General features: G+C 41.0%; 1 protein-coding gene and 1 long non-coding RNA gene across 2 annotated transcripts in view; one reads left to right on the forward strand and one right to left on the reverse strand.

Moving 5' to 3' along the window:
* Positions 1-26,820, reverse strand: part of tnfrsf21 (tumor necrosis factor receptor superfamily, member 21) — a 58,838-nt gene that overhangs the window by 20,917 nt on the left and 11,101 nt on the right. Inside the window, exons 2-4 of the mRNA XM_067571810.1 lie at positions 22,032-22,749; positions 17,633-18,214; positions 246-511 (exon numbers count right to left, since the gene is read on the reverse strand). Coding sequence (XP_067427911.1) covers positions 246-511; positions 17,633-18,214; positions 22,032-22,749 — 1,566 coding nt within the window. The remainder of the gene's footprint in view (positions 1-245; positions 512-17,632; positions 18,215-22,031; positions 22,750-26,820) is intronic.
* LOC137169591 (uncharacterized) lies at positions 1,596-8,178 on the forward strand. The gene is made up of 2 exons (XR_010924490.1): positions 1,596-1,771; positions 6,774-8,178. It is a non-coding gene; the product is annotated as an uncharacterized lncRNA (long non-coding RNA).

Genomic DNA, 26,820 nt, shown 5'->3' on the forward strand with positions numbered 1-26,820 from the left:
GGGACACACCAGAGAGCTTTCCTCAGAGATTAGATTTCAGTGGGAGAGAGATGGAGAGAACAGTGTGTACTACAGCTTGTGCCAGTGATGTTGACAGAGCTGCATGTGAAAAAGATGTCAAGACAGAAAAGGTCACATATATTTTCCTTGTACACTTCCAAATAAACCTGATAAACTCTAAAATTCTAAACGGGGCAAAGCAGTTAGTTGAATGTCTTGCCCGCTTATTCAACCATCCATCCTACCTGTGGGTTGTCCTCCATGACACAGCGGATCTTCTCCACCACGTCGATGCGGCGCTGCCGGTGCAGGGCGTTGATCAGCTTGGCCAAGTTGGCGTCGCTGTCCCGGATGGTCCAGTGCTGCAGCGCGGCGTATGCCCGCTCGTGATCGGACGAGTAGCCATTGGAGAAGGCAGCCACCTCCCGCTCGGTGGCGTTGGCCAGCGACTGATAGATGTCAATCCACTGGATGCCAACCTGGGCTGCTACCAGTTTCAGAATATCCACCCCTGAGCAGAGAGAGAGAGATAGAGAGAGAGGGAAAGAAAGGTCAAAGCCTTGTCTAAATGTGAAATGATCAGCCATCCAATATAAAGAGCAAAGAAAACTAGACTAAGATGATTGCTGGATTTCATCTTAATTGAAGAATGTAGGTCAGCAAATGTCAGCTACTAATAAGATGCAGCACCAAACAAATTGCCTCATATCTAACTAATAGAGGTCTCATGCTCTGCTCTGCACAATACACCATTGTTCTTTATGTCAGCTACCCTTCACATCTGTATGTGTGTGTGTGTGCATCTGGAGTGATGTGTGATAACGTAAAGTTTTGGCTTGTGCAATTGTCATGTGCATGTCCACACCACAGCACATCATCTACAGCACTGGTTCCAAACCTGGGGGTGGTGACACCTGAAATGGGTTGCAAGAAAAACCTGAGTGGACCAGAGATGATTTACAGGGCAGGAAAGTAAAATTATGTATTTGTGCTTACTTTTATCTAATATTTGCCTGTTTCTTTAGAAAACCTGGATATTTTTACCTCTTCAGGCCTCTGAAAATCACAAGTCATTGGCTCAGGCAACATGTGACAAGGTCACAAGTAGACTGCTCCATTTTAAGGGGCCATAAAGGGAAAAGATTGGGACGCACTGATCTAGAAGTATACTTTATGCAATATGGTATGACCATTCTTTTTTTTAATCAGTCATAGACTCCCCCAACTTAATGGAACCTAAATACTAAAGACTGAAGTCTTTCTGCTTCCCGATTAGTGCGTCCATGTTGGCTCACTCCTCTGTACTCCAGCTTGTAACCTGAGGTCCAGATCTTGAAAATGTCTCTTAAGCCAGGCAGACACTGTGTAGACTTGATTATCTGGCATTTGGGTGATTCAACTGGTCAGAACTCCTTCAGACATAAAACTCTGCTGTGCCACTTGTAGGACATAATGTTTTTACACATCATACCAAGTGAGTCATGAGGCATATGGCCCTCCAGGATCTCAAGGAATCCACCCAGTGCAACAGATCCACCTCTTAAACAACACCTTAGCTTTCCACGCATGTTAGGACTGCACACACACACAGACACTCGGGGTGGTGCAAGAAGGGGCATGTCATGCCATTACTCTTGGATCTCCCTTGGTTCAGCTGGGGCCATGTCTTATTTTAGTACGTAGACACACACCTGCTGTGCAGTTGAAAGAGGGGAAATACACAGAGTCATTCATCTTGAGGACGGAAACTGGTTGAGCCACTACTGCTCTGGTAAGAGTAGGATCTGATTCTCGTGTCATGTTTGATCTTGTTCTTATCGATCACAGAGGAGAACAGAAGTTCAGCTGCGGAAATCTCGAGGGTGTAGAGATTCATTTTCTCGTGATTACCTCAGGCAACAAAATGAATTTAGGAATTTAGGAGAGCTCAACATCAAGGGTTTAATTGGAGTGCAATCATATCTACAGTTTCCTTTCTTCTTCAGTGGAGAGATTGACTTTACATTTAATGTTTGGTTCACAGCACCGACTTTCTATGAAAAACAGGGCTTGTGAACAGCTGTCACATGGACTCTTGGGAGTTATGTTTTGTAACCAGTACAGGAGGTCAAAGATTTTATGGGTAACGGTTCAAAACAAATATGTTACTAGTCCCTGCTAAGCATGGCAGCATGATGGATCTGTCTACACTTGTTGTTATTTATCTGGTGCTCACACCAGCTGAGTCTAACTAAGGCAGCAGTTGAACATGGACACCAATCAAGACTACATTTTGCCCTTGGATCATTTTAACTGTGGTAGTCTTTCTATGAGGAACTGCTGACTATCAGATGACAATACATATATTAGGTTTTCTGTTGTTGTTGTTGTTGTTGTTTTCATGCATCTTGGGCAGGTCAGATAGCTATCTGCCATCAGAAAGCTAAGAATAGATGTGCCCAGCCATTTAGCCACTTACTACTTACTGTGATAATGACAGCTATAGTGGCACAGAGACATTTTGACTTGTATTGCAGAAACACCCATAAACTAATAACATCAAAGATGGCTCCATTCTATTCAAGTGTCTCTGTAAGCCATGATAGTGTGGCAGTAAGTAAGTAATGTGATTATTTGCATTTGTACTTTGCACACGCCATTCTTCTAATTATCATGGCGGTTTAATAACAACCAACTGGAGAGTGAACAAATGTTTATCTCTGTTCCATCCAACAGTAGTGGATGGAAACACACATTCATTTGCAGGAAATGTAGTTAATATTTGTGCGACATTTAGATGTGAACTTGGCTAATGAATCACCATGCACAACACCACGACCATAAAACTGAAGCAGCTAAATGGATATCGGCCATCATTCATCCGTGCTTTTCCTACTGTTACATGTCAAAACATCTTTCAGTGAAAAAGATTTATTGCATCAGTCACTGTTTTTGACGCAGCCCCAAGGCGTTGTCTCTTGTTTCAAGTGTTTGAGTTCTTTTTGTTTGAAGATTATCTCAAATGAAATGTCTACTATATTAGAAAAAGAAACAAACACTCTGTTATGGGTGCATATTTCTTTTGCTGATTGTGTAACTTGTCATGCGTTGATGTTGACACCTTTCTGAAAGTGGAAACAGCTGTAGTTTTCAGACAAGTGCACATGACCGGATTGGTTTTGTTGGTCAACTGATCAAAACAACTAGTCACAGCTGTGCAGGCAGCTGTCTCAGTTGTATCTGATTACTGCTCCCTCCCTCCACAGCTTGGAGCAAGATGCTTTCCCAAGCTATCAGTACAGAACAGCTCTGAGACATAACTTTTCTATTAGTGTCTCAAGTGTAGGCGTGTCACAGGAAATTCGTGCATCGATCTCAAAAAGCCTCACAATGGATTGCACTACGCAATCTCTTGTGACACACACACACACACACACACACACACACACACACACACACACACACACACACACACACACACACACACACACACAGATCACTCCTTGGCGTTCCTCTTTTTCCATGAATACTGATTTTTCACAAGCAGCTCTCCCCTTCAGTCATCCTGCCGCCTGTTCAGAGTCTCTCTGCTCCACTTCTTCACTGACGCTTATGTGAGCTGACAATGACTCGGCTGGAAATAAAACCGCTGACTCATCTGTTTGTCAAGCAAAATATACAGTAGCTTCACATCGCTTTGTGTGTGCTCCTTATGGTTATACATTATTCATGCTTTTGTTGGAGTGTGTGTGCATGTGTGTTGATACAGAGTTGTATCATACAAAAGACTGATGCTACATCCTCCCCACGAATGGAACAGAAACTGTGATGGGTGATTGATATGCATGCAGCATGGAACTTGGGTATCTGATACGACAGGAAATGATGCTTATTGCTCTGAAGTATTTATAAAGTAGAATGGACTGTGTTTTGGATATTTGAAAGATATTCATCTCTACTATGTGAAGAATATTCCTTCATTATGATGTACAATGTAGTTTCAAGTTTTCAATGGCATTGCAGTTCCATCTATCATCTAATAAAATTGTTTTACAAATGAAAGATTTTCAGCAAACTGTAATAGACACTAACAGTTAGCATGTGTAAAGAGTTTGTCTGATGTCATTTATCACAGTGGATCAGTCAATTTTTCAATTTAAAATGATATAAAACAGAGCAACTCAAATTCTCAAAAGCCAATTCTCAGCAGAAACCAGCTAATGTTTTAGCAGTATTACTTGACAAAAGTCTTAAACAATGAATTTATTATCTGCAATGTTGCTGGTGAATTGTTGACGAAGTGTTTGAACAAAAATTCGTTATTTTGTGGGATTTTGCGTGCCTTTGCCTTGCTGCAGAAATATGTGTGCTTGCTGACAGCTGAAATATATTGCTTGAAAAGCTTGAAGCTGAACCACATTGCTGGAAACCTGACATGAATGGCCCTGACATGCAAGCTGATAGCTGCCTGAAAAGCAGGGAGCTGAACATCATTGCTTTTAAGACTGGATAATAAAATGCACTACAAGTATGTTTATTAAAAGAAAACTGTGGAATGAAAGAGGAGAAGAAAACACTAAAATGTGTGGCAGCGTTGACAGGTGTTGAGAGGGTGGTTAGCTTGTAAGTACAGGAATGACCTGAAGGTTTTGAACTTTCAACTGAAGTGTATGTTCTGAGGGGAGTTCAAGTGTATAATTAAACTCACTGAAGGGAGCTGACTGTCAGGTAAACTGTAAAACATGAAAACTGTTTAAATGTAAGCACTGAAAGGACTGAAAGGAGTTGACTGTTAGCTTGGTGAAAGGAACTGTCCTAGAAATAGCTGAGGTGTTTTTTGAAGTGTACCAGCTGAAATGAGTTGAAGTGTCAACTGCAGTGTCAATCTGAAAGGCTGTAAAGTGTCAATGAACTGTGGGAAGTGTCAACAATATTACCAGCTCAGAAGTGAAGAGAATAAATAAAATATTCTTAGTATTTTCTTTTTTTCTTTTTATGAAATAATATTATGATATTATGATATTTTATTTCACCCAGCCCTCTTTCAGTAGAGGAACCACAGTATAATGCACAGTGTGTCTAGCTGCCTACTTGCTGATTTCCCCTTTTTTCCATGTGTTGTCTTTTTCATTTGCTCGCTGATTTTAAAATTTAGATCAAATATTGCTGCCAAATATGTTTTCCCCACTGATGCTTCCTGTACTACATGCTCATTACACTTTCCGAGCATCAGCATATAATTCATTCCTCCGTTTTTGGTAAGTACTGTATCAGGTTGATCCCTGATTAATGTCCACTGTAACAAACATGCTAAGTGCATAAATCCAGGATGATTGAGAGAGATAAGACCAGAGAGATTAAATGGATGTGAGCCAGTGTTGGGGAGTCATGATTCCGCACACACATTCACGTGTACATAAATGTAAATACAGATATGAAAGCACGCATATGTGCCGGGAGGAAAGATGTAAATAGATGTGTGGTGTGCACTCATGCTCACACACACTCTGTCATGCATGACCAAAAAACCTTCACATGAACCTTAACCTTTCTTTTCTTTATTTTATTTGAAAGAGACCAAGTACAGTTTTATACATAAATGTTGCCATTTGATGCACTGTACCAGAGTTAGCTTATAGCTAGTTTTTATCTGCAGTCAACCTTTACCTGAACCTAAACCTAAACTAACCATAACATTAACCCATACCCTAAAACTAAACCTAACCATAACCCCAAACAAGAGCCTGAATCCTAAACTAACCCTTATGAAGAAGTGAGAATCTGCTTCATTTGACCTGCAGAGAGTCTCCACTCCAAATGGTTTCAAAATCATTCTAATGGATGTATAAGAATACTCACGCACACTCAATCCACTACTCCTGCTCAACATTAATAAACTCGCGTGAGTCGTGGAGGGACCCGGAGGACCTCGCGTGCCGGCCTTCTGGGCCGAGAGCTTGTCGTCTCTCATCCACCTCGCTCGCCATAACACACATCGACAGAAGAGAAATCCCCCTGCTTTGCATGCCTCACTGTCCCTGTTAGCTGGCCACATTTAAATGACCTATAAAAGTCTTGTGATGATTCAGTATGTCAGCCCGCGGATGTGTTTATGCGTTCGCATGAGGAAGTAGCACGATTGCGAATCTGTGTGTATATGTGTATATATCCCTGTGTTATATGTAGACTTGTTAGCTCTCCAAACAATAAAAAGTCTGAAATGTCAAATAACAGCAACTTGCTGTTAGTTGCTGGTTTTCATCTAAACTGACAGGTTTTGTCATACTGTCATACTGTCTTATAAAGCGTGATACAGCTGCCTGGAGGGGACAAACAGTGCTATGGTGAAGGTGCGTCACCAGAGGCGGCCGTCATTTCTGCATGTTACAGCACATAATGGCTCACTGTTTTTGTTAACATTTTGTCATGATGAAAAGCAACACAAAAGTGTCATGGCTTATCCTAGACTCATTATGAGTGGAAAGTGATTCATCCTTTTTCTGATGTGATTTCTGCTGTAACACCAACTGCTTAGAGTCCTCTGTGCGTGCATTACTTTTGTCAAACTAAACGGAGGGGAACTGTTGTCTAGGCCACTTCTGTTGCAAAGTAACTATTGAAAGCTTCTGTATCTCTAAGTTCTGGGTGTTAAAATATGCTCACCAGTTATTCAGAATTTGACACCTTTGTGACCAGGCTTTTAATATGCTGAATAACTCTATGTTCTCCTTCTTTTGAATTTGAATTGATTTAAGTTTAGCTCTAACATATTGTACATATTCTTATCCCTCCAGTGTGGTCTGGGTCCGACTTTTTGAGGATATGACAAGAAGGAGCAGCGGTTCTTCTCCCACCCTGTGAAGGGAACTCATTTCCGCTCATTTGCAGAATTTCATTCTTTTGGTCATTACCCAAAGACCATTGGTGTGGATTGGAACATATATCGGCTGGTAAATTGAGCGCTAACATGGTATCAATCCATCTGTCAATCTTTTGTTCCACTTTACCCTCACTCGTGAATGTGACCCCAACAACCCCTTCACATGGGACTGTGCCTCACTCCCAGGCCAATTTTTGAGCAACTGGGTAGCGATTAATTTTTAAATTCTGTTGCCCATTCCTCTAATGCTGAAGGAACAAGAATGTATCTTTTCAGTCAGGAAAATTAGATTATATGTTGACTTTTGCAGAAGGTTTTGGACAAATTCAGCAGTTTTAAACAATGCAGTTTGACATTTTGGATCAGTTTAGCAACTATGCAGAACTGACTTTAATTCTGAATGGACTTTTCCAACTGCAACATTCAGAATATGCAAGGCCTTTTAATCGTAACAGCTTTGGTTTATGGGCACTGTAGTTTAAGTGTCCTTCGACTCATCAAATTAAGGGACAATTCTGACTTCTGAGTAGCATTGAAGTTATGGTAAAATGATACATTCAAATGGTAAATGGTAGAGCCACAAAGAAATCTTCTGAAACCAAGCAGTGGTCTCACCTCTGCACTCTGTTATTGTGTGTAACATGATGTGAGGCAGGGAGCTGTGTGCGTCAGCGCCTTTACAAATAGCATTCTGTTAAATTAATCACATCACATACTCCCATCTATTCCAATTTGAGAACACATAACGTTAAATTGCTGAAATGTGTGCGTGGGCGCTGTATACCTCCAACCAGGCAACAACCCCCCACCCCAAACCCCGCTTTTTACAATCAAACCCAGGCTGAACTGAGAGCAGGCTACCCCGGCCCACCCTGGTACTGCACAGCACAGTATATTCTAACACGTGGCTCCCTGCTGGGCTTGGATGTGGAACTTGGCATTATTAACGGTGTGGATGTTTAACGAGGGAGGATGGTGGGCAGGTAGAATGTTGTTTTCCTTCATGTTTTCCTCTACAATCTGCATCTTACTTTGGAAATATATGTTGTAAATAATATGGCTGGTGATCACACCAAGTGCAAACAACCTCTATGTGATGTTCTCTTAAAGGATCATTACAGTCTTTTTCCATGTTGAAGACCAGCAACTACAAAATGCATATAATTTACTGTTGGTATATAAGTACCATAACTTTTTACATTTATTTGCTACCTTCAGGTCATTGAGACATTGTAAAGCTTGCATGAAAAATCTGTCAAAGTGACCATTTTCTTGCCTTATTTGTCTGAGCAAAATTAAAGGGCAACACACCAACCACATCACAAGGCATCATGTCTTTTGATGCATGTTATTTGATGCTCCATTGCATTGCAGACTACATGTACCACATAGGCATAAAAAGGTTGTCAAGGTACAGTAGCCAAGATGTGCCAATCCACACAGCACATGTGACAAAGCTGCTGCTTATCTGAGACATTGGATAGTACCTTGATGCCAGAGAGTGGGTTTACTTAGAAAACAATAGGCTTGGGTGTTTTCATGCATGTTGCAATTTCAAGAAGAGACAGATCAATCAAAGGTAATCTGAAAGAAATTACCCTTGAGAGATTACCATTTTAGCCAATGAGTATGCCATAAGCTACTTTGTTAAAACACAAAATTCACATTTTGACCAAGTTTCTTACTGTTTCCCCTTCAGGTTTGGCTTTGGGACAGCGTGGCTAGTAAAAGCAATGCCTCTTGAAAGCCGATTTCACTATAGTTTCTCATTTCCAAATGTCTCTGAACACACCACCAACAAATAAACATAGTCTCAGCTTTCAGGATTCGACTAACTTTAATTGTTTTTATCTAATTATTTTTTTGATTAATTAATTGTTTGGTCTATGAAATGTCAAAAAATTGTGAAATAAAAGTCCAAGCTGGCATGAATGTCTTGTGTTATGTGACAGTGCAGCAGTGCAACAACCACAGATATTCAGTTTACAACTATGTAAAATATCACTAAGGAGCACATCTTCACATTTCAGAGGCTGAAGTCAGAATGTTTGGCACACCCAAACAAAGGCAAAGGCGTTTCAGGCTGTTTCTAATGGCCATACTCAAAGGTAGGGTTTAAAGTGTGCCATCATAGCCTCCTCCTGGATGCCTCACCAATCTTTACCCAACAATTCTGTCTTCTGTGTGTCTTTGTAGTCTTACAACGTGATGTATCGCAGAAATGGGGATAATGGCTCCTTGAAGGGGTTCACGATGTTGTACTTGGCTGTACAAATGAAAAATGTCGGAAGTAGTTATGTGAAGAATTAAAACAGAGAGCTGGAGCAAGACGATCAAACTACTAAACTACTACTAACTACTAAACTTTTACACATTTATGCACCTGGCCAATTGCTGTAACAATTGCTGTAACAATTCGCCAATGGTGATTGTCGAATTGTTACAAGTCACAAAATTTTTTACTTTTCAGACACTATCAGACAATCTGACAAGCACTTCATTTGAAGCATACTGAGGCCTTTTATCGTTGCCATGAATATTTTGGTGTGAAATAAAACATTACCACATTAACTTTAAATATTTATGTATCACTAAACAGTGATATAATAAAATCCATAAGCAAAAATGACAGGGCTGTTTGTACTGAGGACAAAATTTAGGGCAAAGGGGGGAAAAACAACAAAGTTAGCAAACTGTAGCCTCAAACTAACCTTTATACAACATTTTTGTGATTCCCTTTAATAGCTCCCACAAATGCAGTTTGACTGCTTCACCCTCATTTCAGATAAACAAATGTGTTTTTCAGATCCTGTGCAATAAAAATCTGGCCTGTGGCCGTGGAAAGCCCCATTCAGCCCTGCTGTGGAGGAGTAGCAATGTTCACTACTTCCTGGCCGGCTCTGAGCAAATTCCAAGTTCTGTATGTGTGTGATCTTTGCTTTCACGTTTCCCTTTCTTTTTTGCTTTATTGCCTGAGTGTTTTAACTGCTCTAGTAAAGGGGTATTACAACCTTCAAGGGGAGCCAGCCACACACCTTGGAAGGATTAAGAGGCTGTTTTGTTTTATGTTCCAGAGAGTAAATAGCAGTGTAAAATGGCTGTTTGGGTTGCATGTGTATACATACATCTCCACATAAATACATACACATGGGCACAGGATTACTCATCCAATCAGGAGAACACCCATGTACACACACACAAACACTGAAAATTAGTCTTTAATGCCTTTTTAGTCTTAAAGGATTTAACACTGGTCTACACAGAATTGGTTTCATCTAGTCATGTTTCCACAGTGGCCACCTAGAGAATGAAATGCTGTAAGTTATTTCAGGAAATATTCTCTACAATACAGAAAAAGGATGCCTTATTTATTACTGGCAACAGCAACAGACATGGGTGACCACCAACAACAGAAACTCATGCTCCATCAACAGAAAATCCCAGAAAAAAGACCTCACAGTGCAGGTCTTTACAGCTGGGCGATTAACCAAAATTATACCAATAGGGATGGGACAATTATCCGGGGCAGATTTTGTCTTTGGGGTGTATGTGGTGTATGACATCACATGTTACAGCTGTGGGGATAACTGTGAACACCAGACCAAAACCACTCACAGCATTTATTGTGAAAGGGTCATCAACCAGGAATCAATGGTCAGCCAGAGAAAAATCTGTTGCCAGAGACCATCCCTAAACAAAGACACCCACATATGCAACCACCTGTTATGACATCGCCAAGATTCCCTACTACTAGTTACATGAAAACAACTAAACCATCTCCATGGCAACTGAGCAACATCATCTGCTGAGGAAGGTCCTGCAATGTGATTGAAAGAAAACAAAACACAACACACAAAAAAAAAAATATAGCCTATTGTCACAGTGCTGTTTCCAAGCTCAAGAATGAATCTTCAAACATAATATAACCACATTGTTTTAGTTGATGCATATGTTTTGGCTTTGCCCAACATTATTTACCTTCTGGAAGTCAATTTTCAACTATTTCTAAATCATGAAAAACATTAAAAGCTAAAGCATCAAAACAAAATTATTGACCCTTCCCCACTCATTGCTTTCCTTGACCTCTCACGCAAAAATATTCCTCTCTCTAACTCCGAGAAAGATGCACTGCTTTTCTCCAGCCTAATCGCCAAACGGTCCATTCTCATGGGCTGGAAGTCAACTGAACCACCTTCTCATATACACTGGATGAGAGATTTGATGAGTTGCTTGCATCTTGAAAAGATTAGATATACATGACAAAGCAAGACTGAGAAATTTGATTTTATTTGGGATCCATTTATTTTTCTCTTCTCCTCTCTCAGTGCTGGTGAGCTCACTCCTCTGCTAACTCCTCAAGTCTAGCTCACTCTCAACTATCCCCATTAAACTAAACCGACCTCATACCAACATCCAAACCATTTTTTTGTTTTGTTTTGCTTTGATTATTTCATTATATAGTAACTCTTTGTCAACTAATGTTATCTCTTGTCTTCTCATTTGCATGACAATAATAAAAAGTTTATTAAAAAAACCAAACAGTCAGACTCTGAATTTTGGGGACCAGGAATGAGAGTACTCATGTGACACAATCCCGCAAACTTCCTGTGAAATATGATCAAATGATACATGCACAGTAAACTGTTGTGTACAGGCTGGTAGGTGCTGATTGACAATTTTTCCACTGATGGTTTGATCACTTTCATTATTTGCATCTGTTAACACAAGACTGTCCTACTGAGAGTGGTAGCGGTCTCTGGTACATTACAATTTACCGGAGGCTTATTTTAACAAAAGCAAAACAGCATTACAGTACTCATGAATAGTCAAGGTGAGCTGACAAGAGGATGACATGTTTTAGCAGATGTATTTGTGTAATTAACAAATTTTAGCACAAGTAGATTATGAATGAGTTAACACAGTGAAATATGGCCAACACATGCTGACAATTTAGTTAGGTAAAAAAATTCTTGGGGCCTGTACTATGAAGCAAGTTCAACATAACCAGGATATCTTTTCGTTAGCTGGCTCCACTGAGCCTAACATTCGCCGTCCAGATAACCAGTACTATGAGGCTGGTTATCAACTAGCTCAGTCAACTCTAGGTTTTCATATCCAGCTACGAGCACGTTCATGTGAAGGAGACTGGGTTGTTAATAACAAGATCAGAACCATGAGTGAAGTACTTCATGATATGAGATGAAACGGTGATACAAAGTACCTGAAGGAAACTTCTTTTTAGGGACAATAAAAAGTCATATTCAACAAAGTGAAATGTAAACAACAGCCTGTAATCATACAACAGATTAAGAGGATGTAGAAACGCTATAAATAATTTCCACATATTAAAAGTAGGCTAAGGCTTAAAATACACGTAGGAATTCTTATATATGACTTAACTATAGAGTCAGTATTTTTTGCTATTCAGTTGGATGATGAAGAAACCATTTTGAATATGTCACATAAAAAAACTTAAAAGTAATGCCAGATTGTTTCTGCTACCAAAGCAAAGAGTGGAAAAGTAGTTAATGATTGATGAGGTCTATCCAAATGTTGCATTTATAATCATGGAGCCAATTAATAGTGTGGATCATTTTTCTAATAAAAGACAATCTTTCGTTTTCAATTCCAGTTATCATCACATAGTTGTCTCATGTTATTCTAAGCTGCAGTGATGGAATCAGAGTGTAATATCATCCACACTGTCAGCTGTCACTCTGGGGGATAAAATCAACTTAAACAATTAAAATGCAGCTAAAATCATCATGTGTTTTGTGTTGTAAAAGATTTTAGAAGCTCTGTTTTAAAACCAAAGTGGAAATAGAAAGCCTGGAAAAGACAATGTTCCAACTGACCTATAAAAATATGTATTGCTCTTTGTAACTTGTCACTTTATTGTAAACTTTTATCCATGTTTGGATCCTGTAGGAATCATGACTGTTTCTCCAGTGATCTGATTGGTCAGTGGTCAGGGTGTTGGCAGGTTGTGATCCGATCCTCTGAAGTTAACCTGGAGCAGCTTAACTGTTCAGCACATGGATGTTTTATAAGAGTGGCCACTGGCAGTTTTGCAGTGAAAAATCCCCCTGCAGCCCAAAAAGCAATATCCCCATAGACCACTACTGTAAAAGAGACATCTATAAAACCGTTGATAGGACACCTCAAACTGTCAATTATGACTCTTTCTATTATGAATTTTTGATTCATGGAGGTTTATATTTGTGAAACTTTCCATGAGCCAAGAAAAGTGATTTAAAAGTCTATGACATCATCATAATGTAAAGTCTATGGGCCAAGCGGGAACTCGCAGGTCCCCACCTCAAGCGAGGGAAACTTTACTGCGCATATTCAGTGGGCCACACAACATGGCAGCAAACCTGGAAGCTAGAAACTGTTTTTGGCGTATGCACCAGCCGAGCAATTATTGAATGGGTGCCATTTTATGGCCCGCTATCCAGCTTTTATAATACATCCATGGTTCAGCATAAGTTATCATGGTGATGTACCCCAGTAAGAAATGAACCACCATCATAACTCTCAAAAAACCCAGAGTTAAACCTGAAGTTCCCTCGCTAACCCCAAATCCTGCTTCATAGTACAGGCCTCTGAAGAGCTCTTCCTATTTATTTTTCCTCTGTAGACAACATTATGACCATTTGGAGGCAAGCTGAAGCCACAACATTGACATATTCTCACTTTTTAAAGTCGATGTTAGCAAACTGTTGCCTATTTACACAGAGCAACCTTAGCATTCATTTGGTGCTGTGTTTCTGTCCGACAAATGTAAGTCCAATATTTGCTTTAATTTTAGCTCTGTTTTGGTCTCCAAAAAATTCCAAATGTAATATCTAGCTTTTTAGCTACTAAATGCTACACTCTGCTCACCAGCTAGTCACTAACTTTGACTGTCTGCCATTTGTTTCTGGGCAGGTAGCGTACAGTCAGTATATGAGCTGTTTCGCTGACAACATCACTGCTGCTGCTAGAAAAAAGGTTGATGAGAGAAATATGATGGAACAAAAAGAGTAAACTTAAAGGCTGCAAAACCAAAACAATGATCTTAAATATGCTAAAATGTGCCATATTGCTGAGGGGAATTGCGGAGGTAGTGATAATTATCTGTGGGTTCATCAAACCACACATCACTTTACAAACATTTTGATCCATTGTTAATGTAAAAATTGATTGCTACAGGGTTGAGGACTGAGTTGTTCTTTTGATTAGGCCATTGGCATTCACCACAACTGCCATATGCACTGGAACCTAGCTGATGTTTTGTGTAACAAAATACAGTTCATGGGTTGGTGAAAATCTGCAGTTTATCTTTTGTGATGCAAACAATGTTGCTTAAAATTGACTTGACTCTCTCCCCATACCTTTCTTTGTCAGGCATCTCAAGTGTCTGGGATAACTAGTGCTGCTAGGTAACAGCAGGGAAACCCCAGTGTAGTTAGCCAACAACGGTACAATACAACACTTCCCCCTGTCAAACCCACAACCCCCTCCTCACACACACAGTCACACACAACTCCTGCATCACTACCTCTCTCTCCCTTCATTTCCTTCTGTCTATATATCTCTTTGTCGTCCTGTTAGGGACCCGATTGACCCACTAATGTGCCTTGCCAACCAAACAACAACTCTGATGCAGCTGAAACCAGATTATTCCAGTTCTCTGTGGTCAGTTACTGAGGGAGCAGAGACAGAGAGAGAGAGAGAGAGAGAGGGTGGCGGGTGGCTCAGCTTTATCACAGCAGACACACACAAACACACACAGTTTTGAAGTAGAGTCGAGTGTCTCAGGCAGGAGGTGTCCCCTGAGTTCGGGTCTCCGTCTCTCTTTCAGTGTGAAATCAAGAGCTCAGCTGCAGGGCAAAATGTTCTCTACCTGTTGATAGTGTGTCAACAGACAGGAGCAACAGAGGAGTGTGGTGGGTAACAGTGGAAATAGAGAAAGAGAAGTGAGACATGAGAGAAAAAAACAGAAAGAAGGAAAATAGAACAAAATGGAAATGAAGAGGGAAACATGGGGACAGGTAATTATTCCAAAATTAGACAGAGAGCAGACAGACAGAGGAAACAAAAATGAGGTAGAGATACAATGAAGTGAGAGGAAGAAAAGGCACATAAAGGTGGAGGTACACAAAGGAGAAAAAAAGCTGGAGATAGGAAAAGATAAAACAGTAAGTGAAACAGAAGAGGATTAGAGAAAGTAGTGAGTGAAAAAGCAAAGTTGGAAGGGAATATGAGTGGAAATAAAGGTCTGGAGAAGTGAAAAAGGAAACTGGAAGAAACTGAGAACAAGGAGGTAGAAAGGAAGAAGGACACAATGATGAAATTGGAGAGGAACTCAGAGCAGTAAGGCAACCTGAGTGTATGTGTGTTGGGGGTGGATAGTGACAGCAGGTTGATACTACAACAGGGTCATGTCCTTGCTTGTGTAACCACTGCCCTCCACACCATGTGCTGCAGGGCAGGATTGATTCGATCAGATACCCACAGCAGTGCTATCGCATCAACAGATGGTTCTACACAGCTCAAGAACAGAACAAACCCATGTCATTACACTGGATATGGGACATCCAGTATGTGGCTAAAATTCTCTCCACGTTAGATGCTGACAAACAAATGGGTGACAAATCAAAGGAAGAACCAGTACAGATTTGAATGCTTGACCCCTACAGTGAGGAGATCCAATGACTCTGTTATGCTTTGGGGGGCATTTTGCTGGCATGGTTTGGTTCCACTTGTCCCCCTAGAGGGAAGCATCACTGCAAATCAATACAAAGTTGTTCTGAGTGATCACCTTTATCTTATGATGAAACTTTTCTATCTTGATTGGAGTGGTCTCTTCCAAGATGACAATGCCCCCATTCATAGGGCACGAGGGGTCACTGAATGGTTTGATGAGTATGAAAATGATGTGAATCATATGCTATGGCCTTCGCAGTCACCAGATCTCAACCCAATTGAAAATCTATGGGAGATTTTGGACTGACATGTTAGACTGACAGCGCTCTCTACCACCATCATCAAAACACCAAATGAGGGGATATCTTTTGGAAGAATGGTGTTCATCCCTCCAGTAGAGTTCAGAGACTTGTAGAATCAATGGCAAGGTTCAATGAAGCTGTTCTGGTGGCATGTGGTGGCCCAACATTTTACTTAGACATTTGATGTTGGTTTTTCCTTTAATTTGTCATCAGTCTGTATATACAGAGCCACCAGTCCACAAAAACACCATGACAGAACTGTGATCAGAAACACTCTCTAAGGGCATATCACAGTCTTGCATATTGCTCAGGAAGTTACAATGATGCAGATTGATCTCATAAATATGACAGCCTTTTTGACCCTTCTGTAGTGCAAACATGTTGCACGTAATCTTTACTAGTGCTTTGCAGGAGGTCCATTAAAGGAAGTTTTACAAGTCAGACCTCTTAATGTACACGCACTGCACTGTTCACAGCTATACTGCTAACTTCATACTCTCTGCTCCGGTCACCGCCGCCTCACCGCGTCACACTCTCTCTGATAACGCATTTTAGTTTAGAAAACAAATTCCCTGATGCTTAGGCCTGGCAGGGGGTCAACTCCGGCCTGGTGGGCTGCCGGGCTTGCAATACACTGGCGGAAACCCTGAAATGGGACCTATAGTGGAAATCATCAAGATGGTAGTCATTTAGACTTGAGAGAGTTTGGTCCTATTACTTAGTTGCTAATTATAGCCACTATGTGTAACATAGTCTTTGATACTACCACTGGAGAGAGTCAAGAATTTTAACATATTCAATCATTCAATCGGCTTGACATTGTGTTGATGTCAACTGATTTCTTTTCGGGAAGGGGGGTATTTTGTTCTGTTTTGCTCTAACCAATCAGTAGCGAGTAACATATCCATCCTGTGGACCTCATTTTCCAGTAGGTACACTGGCTGTTGTGAGGACCAGTTAACTTAAAGATTTTCAAGACAATCGACAAAATTAAATAAGCAAATTTAAGACTTGATATTTATGGAAGTATTTATCAAGGATGTACCTAGCTAGTTAATAAGCTATGTATGTAGGAAGATGATGTGTGCAATCATATTTCCGTTTATGAAGCTCTGAATGGTCAACAACCAGAAAAACAGTCATCAATGGGTACAATACTAAACCTGCTCGAATGACTGAACAAATTGGAGATGAACTGAACAATTTCATATTGCAAAACTTAAAGGACAATTGGACTGCCACTGGTTTGAGTCATTGTTTCACTGGGGAAATTTTCTTAAGATGTAAATGGGAAACTCCTTCACCAACTACACTGAAGGTACTTTTGAATACCTGTTAGCTTAGGTAGACTTTTCCAACCAAATCTAGCTCACACTCCAAAGTACACTTTTGTGTGTGGGCGGGAAAGCATGGTATTCCTCTATGACGTAGATCTGCATGGCAGCAATGGGTCACTCCATTAAAAAATAACCTTCTACTGACTGGAGCTGTCACGTCACTATAGGTGACAAATTAAAGAAAAGATGCAGAAAGAAGCGGAGTGATGTGTTAGAGAGCATTCTCAAACACCATCATCAAGAAACACCGTTTGGAAGAATGCTGTTCATCCCACCAGTAGTAGTGTTCCAGAGACTTGGAGGATCTATGATGAGGAGCATTGAAGCTGTTGTGTAGGCTCATGGTGGCCCAACACCTCAGTAAGTCTTTTTAACTGTATGTCAAAACAGCACCCCATACTCTAGAACCACTCTGGTTAAAATACAGGAGACAGGGGACTCACCCTGTCCATTGGAGTAGTAGATCCACTTCTCTTTGACCTGCACTGGGGGCGCAGAAGGTTTCTTCTGAATGGCCTTCTCCATGATGCTGCTGGGGTCCTGCATGGGGCCCTTCTTCAGCACCCGAGAGCTCCGCTTCACGCTGCACACCACAATTACCACCAGCACCAGCAGGAGCAGCAACACGATCATCCAAGGGAGGTGCTCGTTGATGTCAAAGTGATTATGGGTGGTCGGCCGAGGGGACCCCCTGCGAGTGGGCCTGTAGGAGCTGGAGATCACACCTCCACCACCACCTCCAGTCCCCTGTCCAGCTACCTTGCTGATACCTGTCCCAACCTTGACTACCTCAGCATCCTCTAACCTTTCCATCCCCCTCTTGTTAGGGCCTGGCATAGGGTCAGAATTTGGGTGGTCCTTGCGATCCACCGATTGCTTGCGAGCTGGGGGCAGTGGAGTCTCTGTGGGTTCACGGTTTGGTAGGGTGGGATTGGTTGTCCTGCTGAGGAGTAGGCCCTCTGCTCGGTGGTCTTTCCCATCTGGGCTTTTCCACAGTAGAATGGCTGCTGACTGGCTGTAGGTGTCTGTGATGAGAGACAGAGGGATCAATGAAGAAGAGAGATGAGAGTGAACAAAGAGAGCAAGGAGACAAGATATTACAAAAGTAATGTCTCCAAAATGTAATGTCTCTCCAGTAAAGAGATGAGAGACAACAAAGAGACAGAGAGAGAGGGAATTAAATTCACTCACTCAAGAGATTTGCTTAACCCAGACAATGAAAACAGACGGCATCACGGGAGGGAATCCTAACACTTTAATCCATGTGAGCAATCTGGCACACAAACAGAAGTCAGAATAACCTTCCCTCTTCTGCTCTCACTCATCTGCTTCCTTTCTTCCATCCTTGGGTAGACAGTGTTCTCCAACATGGCATTTTACATTTACATTGCAATTTGCAATTATCAATTCAACAAAGTGACATAAAAATGAGGTTGAATTCAAGCCACTGTAGCTCAAGGAGAAGCCATTGAGAATAAGTGCTGCAGCGCTAAGCTTCAAATTCCACCTGACACAAGAGGCACAAGGTTTCAGAGGCACAAGTTTTGCATAAAGACTTAAGTGCATGACAAATGAGAGCTTTTATTTCTATGATAAGAATGAGACAGAGAGAGACAGAGCATATTAGGTTAGGTATCAGGGTACCACACAGGAGAAGAATTTTTATTGAGATTTTCTGATTCAAAGTGAGCATAGGACTTTCATTGCTAGCTAAAATCAGCTGATGTATCAGTCGGAGTGTTCTCAAAGGTTGTATAACTGGTGTCGTAATACAATGAAGACATTCGTACGAAGGCAGAGGTGCCTGTGATTTGCCGTTTGAACAGATATATTTAAAAAGTGACTGAGGGCTGGAGAGCCTTATCTCTTGGGAACTCATCTGATTTTGGGTGACTATCTTTTCATTGCTCAAAGGGTAATCATCAGTAAAAACTTCCCTTAACTACAAACAAAACACAATCTTTTTGTACTCCTTCCACATGCTCCAGCGCCCTGCTCCACCTCGTAATCTCACAGCAGATGAACTCTGAATTACTCACCCCACAGTCTGCTCCTTGATCAAGCTTAAGTGAGGGAAAATCTAATAAGACTCAGGCTTTAGTTGGAGGAATAATTTGAAAAAAAGGGAAGAAATTGGGAGTGATCAAGTGGACTAACGATTCAGCCCAAAAACTCTCTGTAACCTCTTAAAATGGAAAAAGAATAGTTAGGGTTGCGTGTGTCTTTTGACAAAAACAGCAGCAGGGACAATGTTTTTCAGACATGTGAACAAACTCTAATGGTGAGTCGATATTAGTGCGTCGTTAACCTCTATTGATCATCGATGTGGCCGCTAACACCTCCCTGCTGCTCACTCTGTGCCAATGTAGTGCCGCTAATGGGATTGGAGTTGTATAATGACATTAGATCATAAATGGATGGCTAAGTGTTTTTAGGATTGTCACCTGGATATGTGTTAATCTTTCTAATCCTCTTGTTAGCAGATAGGTACACAGGTGCAAGTCTAATCCCCAAATTTAGGCTCATGTTTTGACTGGCAGCAAGAATGTGTTTAACATACGCAGCCAACTTTTTAGAATGGTACAGAAAATTTTTAAGTGATGTAACCACAGTGGTCCTCTTGAGGAAAAGTGTTTGCAAATATGTGTGATTCTACATGTAATATGTTGCAGTCTAAATACAACTATAGATTCACACTATTGAAATGCCATGTTAAGCGTCTTTATCTAGATATCTTATATTTACAAGGTTAAGATCAGAAAGAGCATAAGCTGGTAAATAATACCTAAAGTTCCACCTTCCAATTGGAAAAAACAAACAAATGCTAAAGCCTGATACTGTCCTGGAGTTGTTGATACATTCTATGAAACTTGGCAGTTTCTCTGAGCTTGCTCTGTTTTGAACAAACTTGCATTGCAACCTGACTGGCTAATCAACATTTCTCAGTAGTTGTGAATAATAAAGTGTGCCACCACCCATTAGATGATTTTTTTATATGCACATTTCTTTGTTTCTGTCACTGCCAATAACAACACTAGTTTCTCCATTTTCTGCCATGATGTGTATTTACTGGCATGGTACTGTGTCCGGCCCAATAAAGTTCATTGCTTTGCAGGTACTGGTATCTCTTTGTCTTGGACAAGTTGATATATAGTTAAATATTCACAGCAAATTCTTTGCTGAACTTGCGAGGTTGCTAGGTGATGATTTGTGATGTAACTTCAAAAGCCTCGCTACATCTAGTTAATTATATAAAGTAAAATGTAGTGAATATAGGTTGGCTTTTATAACTGCTGTTACTGTTGTGTTAAGACACCTTTGTATACATGCTACAGCTCATTCTACACTCCTGTTCCTCCCAGAACAAGGTTGTCTCCCCTCTTCTCCATTGACAGTAAAAGGCAGGTGAAAAATAACGGCCATCAGTATGTAACACCCCCACCCGCCCTCTCCTACTTTCCCTCTTACAGCACAGACGGAGTGAAATAAACCGGCTGAGGAGTCATCGATCCCATGCCAACACAAACAGCAGTGACAGTATTATAGGTGTGGGGGTCTGTGAGGGGAGGAGGGGTATACTGGCTATGGATGGTTGATTCTGAGAAAGACCTACTGACTGACGAGAGATGACAAGGAGAGAGAAGGGCAAAGAAGAAAACAAAAGATGAAATGATTTGTCATGTTCCCTGATCCAACACATCATCAAACTGAGGACAGAAGGGAGGAAGAAGGAAGAAATGAGGTGTAAGTAGTGAGACAGAAATACCCATAACTCCTCCTGACCACAAATAGTAGCATTCCTGACGTAGGGAGCTGCCATCAGTTTGTTACCATGCCTACGGATATCCTTCCCTTTAGGAAATCCCAAACGAGAGGACGTGTCATTGATGTAATGATACTGCCTCTGCTAAATGCCCACCACATAATCATCTGAACATGATAAAATATATACATATCATATGAAAAAATCTTTGGCATTAAATGAATTCAACGAACTGAATGACACAAAACAACAGTTCCATACTGTAGTGTAGGAAAGAAAAATCATTTCAACCAAATTAACCAAATAAATTTACAGAATCTTTTATTCACTCTTTTTTTATGAAGGATAGGATATAAATCCATAAGTCAGAACAAATTACTGCTAGTTTAAAAAGTATTAATAATGTTATGAATAGAGCTGGAACAGGGAGGCAGTTAGCTTAGCTTAGCATAAAGACTGGAGGTAGGGGCAAACAGCTGAAAAAATGCTTCTACTAACATCTCTAAAACTCACCAAATGTATATGTTGTATCCTCTTTGTTCAATCAGCACACAAACATGAAATGTGAAAACAGTTTGTGGTTTTACAATAATAATTTAACATTAAATTCCATATTAAGCATCTATTGATCGTCTATCATCTATTGTACTGGGCAGATTGATAAACATCTGTTCATCAAGAAATAGTAACAGCACGGACTCCCACAAATGATTGGTTTTACTTCTCTGTAACAATATATGTGTTAATTAGTTGGCATTAGAGGTGTTGGTAGACATATTTTTGAACTCCCCCCAGTCTTTTGTTAAGCTCTGTTAATTGCTTACTGGCTCCAGCTCCATATTTGATGCATAGACATGATGGTTTTGATCTTCTTATATAATTCACAGGAAAAAAGAAAGAAAGTCTGATTCCCAAAATGTTAAGCTATTTCTTTAAGTTTAAAAATCAATGGAGAAAGTATATACATACGCTGGCTAACTCTTGTTCACCTAAGCCTAAGAACAAATACAAATCATTATAAAATGACAAAATCATCAACATGAGGAATAGCAATGAAGAAACAGGGTCCCTATTCTCACCTTTGTGTGCAAGTTCCGCCAGTAATGATGATGGAGAGGATGAAGAAATCACAGGTTCCTGTGCAAGCACAGCCCGAGCAGGCCCCAGTGGGGTGGTTGTGAAAACAGGCGATGATGAAGAAGAGGAGGGAGCTGTAGAAGGTGGGCCACAGACATTATCTGTCTCTCTTGTCCCTGGTGCGAGCAACACCAGCCCCTGAGCTTGGCAGTCTGTGTGGGTTCGGCACTTTTCGGCACTCGACTCCACATCTGAGAAAGTCCCCCTGCTGCACGGCTTACAGAGCACATCCTCTTTTACGCTGCCCCGCTTTTTCACCCTCTTCCCTGGAGGACACAGTGAGTAGGGCTTACACTCGTTGCCACCATCCCCCGATAAGAAGCTGCTGGGGGGACACGTGCAGACACGGTCCTGGGTGGCAGTGCAGGGTACTTTCTCGATGAAGCCTGCAGGACACGGAGCCCGACAACGGTGGCATTGTTGGACCCCGTTCTCGCCCCGTGTGAAGGTACCTTCAGGGCAGGGGCTGCACTCCCTCACGGCTGATAGGGAGCAGTGGACGGACACATAGGTGCCTGCCGGGCACTTGTCGCAGACCAGCTGGGTGCCCGAGTCTGGATCGGTGTGCTGATAGTGGCGGGGAGAGAGGAAGGGCTGGTCAGCTGGGCTAGTTGTGGTCAGAACCCGGGCTGAGATGTCAACCACCACTGTCCATAAGAGCTGAGGAGAAGAGAGTGTGGGAGTCAAAAAAAACACAATAACGGCAACAGTACTTAAACATATTGACAATATTTTTATGCAACAAGACAGAAGCCCTATTAGAAACCGCTTATTAGGGGTTTCTAATAACTTCATACACCCTAAAATGCTAGTCCTGGAGTAGCAAAACAACAACAACAACAACAACAAACCAGAAGATGACCAAAGTCACAAGGGTTTATCCTCTTGGGAAATTGAATTAAAATATCAGTCAACTTGTGTAAAAGGTTGATATGATGGTCTAATGGTGGCATTAGAGTAGAGTTAATGGTCATAATCCTCTTAAAACCACATCAAGATGAAAAAAGGAATTTTAGCCAAAGGGTGGCAGTGGAGGAACATTTAAGGGGTGACCAAAATCTGGAGGAATCCTCATCTGGAGACCATAAATATCCACATCTTTAAAGGCAATCTGACCTGCAGTTAAAATACCACTGATTGAAGAGGGCTGAACAGATGGGTGGATGCATGAATGGACAGACAGATGGACAGCTGGCTGGACACAACAACAGACAGGGGCTCATGCCGTCCTAAGTGTGACTACTGTTCACCCTGTTTGCCTGAAAGTATCTTTGATGTCAGGTCGTACACTTATTAGGTCACAAGTTTAGACCAACAAAACCAAAGCAGGAAGTCATGAAATTCACAACTGCCTCCTGACCAGCGACTCATTTCTTATGAAACACTGGGGGGCAGGGTGGTAGACATGACTGTGCCGATGTCAGGTTACATGGATTCTGAAAGGACTGATTTTCATTATACCTCATGCTGCTGTTTAGGATCAAAATCAAGAAACTCATTAAATCTAACCTCATTTTATTTACTCACTCTGCTGACTCATCTTGTCCCTCTTAAAGTGTCCGATGGTGTGCATTCACTTTACAACCACAGCTGAGAATTTATCAGAGACAAATGACTTGGGCTCTCCTTTATTTATTTTTCCAAGCTTCCGTATCACCTCTGCTGGGAAGCCGACAACTCACAGGGTTTAGGGGAATAAAGCACACATGTCTATGTTTATACACACACACACACACACACACACACAAACTGAGTCATGTCAAAGCAATAACATCAGGCAGTCCGATGGGTAGAAGACTGTCTCCAATAATGCTATAGGGCTAGTTTACTAGTTACTATGACAACCTCATTGTCAACAGGGCACTAATTATTCTGTTCCTCCTGTTTTTTTTCCAACTACTTTAAGGAATGTGTGTACCAGGTTGTTTGACCAGGGAACTCCTTCTCCTTTCTTTTTATTCTGAATGATTTAACTTGTCTTAACTATTTCATTCATCAGATTTTTCACACAGAGTGTACAACAGTGAACGTATTCATTAACTTAACATAGTCTTTTTTTCCCAGTTTTTCTTTACTTTAATTTTTAAAAACCTTGTATATATGTGGTGACGTCATGATGTCACAGATGATGTCATCTAGCAACATCTAGGCACTTTTGAGCAGGCTTAAGCTACTTTCAACTGAAAATAGCTGGCAACATGGCATTCCAGTTTGTGAAGATACTGACACAATATTCAGTAAGTTGAAGTTGCTGTCTGTCTACCACTTATTATTTGTGCGGAGCCACAATATAAACATTGCCTGCCACATATTGATGTTCTATTTTTGGAGCAGCGCTCTCATTCTCTCTCACAAACACATGACAATGGACCAGGCTGTGAATAGCATGATGTTACACACTCCAGTGGGTGGCAGTATGCACCTTTAATGTTGGTTTGTAGTCCGCCAGTAAAAATCTATATGGTAGTTAGCTTTTCCCAGCTTTTCCCCACAGAAAAGATGGCTGGCCGAATCAAACACATCTGCACAAATCTGCACAAATCTGTCCAAAACTGGTGCATTCGAGTTTACTCTGATAAGTAAGTCTATCTACTGTATGTTCTTAACACATTCTCGGAGGCCCAACTCTTCAAATAGGTTACTAACAAACATGCAGGGCATGCAGCCAAGAGTTGGAAAAAAAAGGACAAAGTGTGCAAAACTGAACAAGTCCAACTCTAGACAGCTTTCTGCGCCTGTTAGCATGTTAGCCTGTGTGTGTTTGTATATATGTGTGTGTGTGTGTGTGTTGATGGTAAGTTAGTAGCAGCAGCTCAGTACATGTGAAGCCATCATCTCACCGGTGAAGTTTCTGTATGGATTTAAACGCGCAATATGTAATTTCAGCCACTAGGGGGTCTCTCGATCAAAACAATGACAAATGACGGAGTGTGATGACATTGTGAAGTAGCATGGGATCATGGGAGTTGTTGTCTTCATTGTTAAACAACCAGCTTCTTCAGGTTAGGATTACGCCCGTGTTCATCGTTCGGAATGTTTTTACTGGGAGCCGAATCATCCACAGAGGTCTCCTTCTCTCCAAAACAAACAGACCCGGTGATTAAAACAGGTAAAAACATTGAATAAAGCAGTTTCACATTGAAAATCAGTGTTTCTCTGACACTATTCGGTTGATTAATTCCTTATTGTTTGTCAATTGATTCATATATATGTGGTTCTCAAGAAATAATAAGCAATCGGTCTGTTCTGAAGAGACACGTTTTGAATGGGCACTGCACTAGTAATTCATCTTTTAATAATTAATTATTACATTAATAATTTGATGGTAGCTGACCCCCCCAGTCAGCTACCACCAAATCTAATTCTGTGGGAAACACTGCACTGTGGGGCGCCAAAGTAAAAAACTTTCTATTACTGTGCATAGTGGCTTTAACTTTATAAGTTAAATTAAGCTTGATTTGCATTCTATTTTTCCTAATCTATGTGTATCACAGTTTGTGAATCTGTAACTAAAGTATATCAGAAACTTGAGTCAGAAAATATCAGTTATGGCTGGAGAAAAAACAAAGTGTGACCTGTGATTTCATGTAGGATCACCAACTATTGTGTCACAACAGGAATAAAAAGCGGCATGAAGTACGAGAGAGAAATGTGAAAGATGAGGACACGGTGACGGAAACAACAGACACAAACACAGACAGAGATAGAGACAGGTCAGACTAAATTCGGATATGCGTGCAAAAATGTGTGTTTAAGTGTGTTCTTCCCCGCAGAGTGTGTGTACTCAGACAAATGTGAATGGAGACTAGCAGCTTGTGTGTGTGCATGTGTGCATGTGTGTGTGTGTGTGTGTGTATGCAGAACAAACAGGGCTGGTGGGGTTTGAAGTGATGCACTGAGGGGAGAATTTTGCTGATGACGCATGTGAATGTTTGTCATCCATGAGGGCTGATCGAAATCTTCCACTAAACAAAAAGCATCAGTTTAGAGTCATGCCAGTGTAATACCAGTAGTTTCTTAAGGGAGTGGAGGGAGTCAAGGTCCATAAACACACCACACATACATAAATCATGAATTGTGTTTTGATGTTTTTTAGTCCTTTGGACACCTAAGTGGTTTGAATAAATTCTATTGCTGAGGACACTGGGGTCAGTGAGGTTTTTCAAGGGAAATTGTGGGATACAAAAAAAGTTTCCCCACAAACTCTTAAATAAATGTTCAAAGGAAGACAAAATCATTTTATGATTGGTGCTAAGGAGAATGCTGTCCATTCTTTCAGTGTTCCAGTGCCCTTTCACCACACCACCAATTTGGCTCTTTGTGTTCCTTCCCAGAACCTCATCCATAAACATCAGAGCATGTTCTCGACATGCTGCTCATAACTCAGTTGCGTCAGTAACATCAATGCATTCATTCACATCCACGTTCAAAGTCAAACACTGGTAGGGTGTGCATGCAGCAGTAAATGGGAACATTCTGCTTGTTACAGGACAATGGATGGTCCCCCCATGGCTCTTTCTGCTTGTTTGTTGAATTTTATTATTGAAACAGCATGCCCTGCCCTTTACCATAACCATAATTGAGGTGTATCACTCACTATTTAATGTGAGGCTGTGGAAGGAAAGGCATGCTGGTATTAAACAGGAACTTTCTGATGGTTTAGTGCAGGGCGCATAAGCGTTTCATGCTGATACCCATGGTGCAGATTTTGTTTTGTCTGGAGGAGCAGAC

Source organism: Thunnus thynnus, chromosome 18 (assembly GCF_963924715.1).
Source record: "Thunnus thynnus chromosome 18, fThuThy2.1, whole genome shotgun sequence".
Taxonomy (NCBI): domain Eukaryota; kingdom Metazoa; phylum Chordata; class Actinopteri; order Scombriformes; family Scombridae; genus Thunnus; species Thunnus thynnus.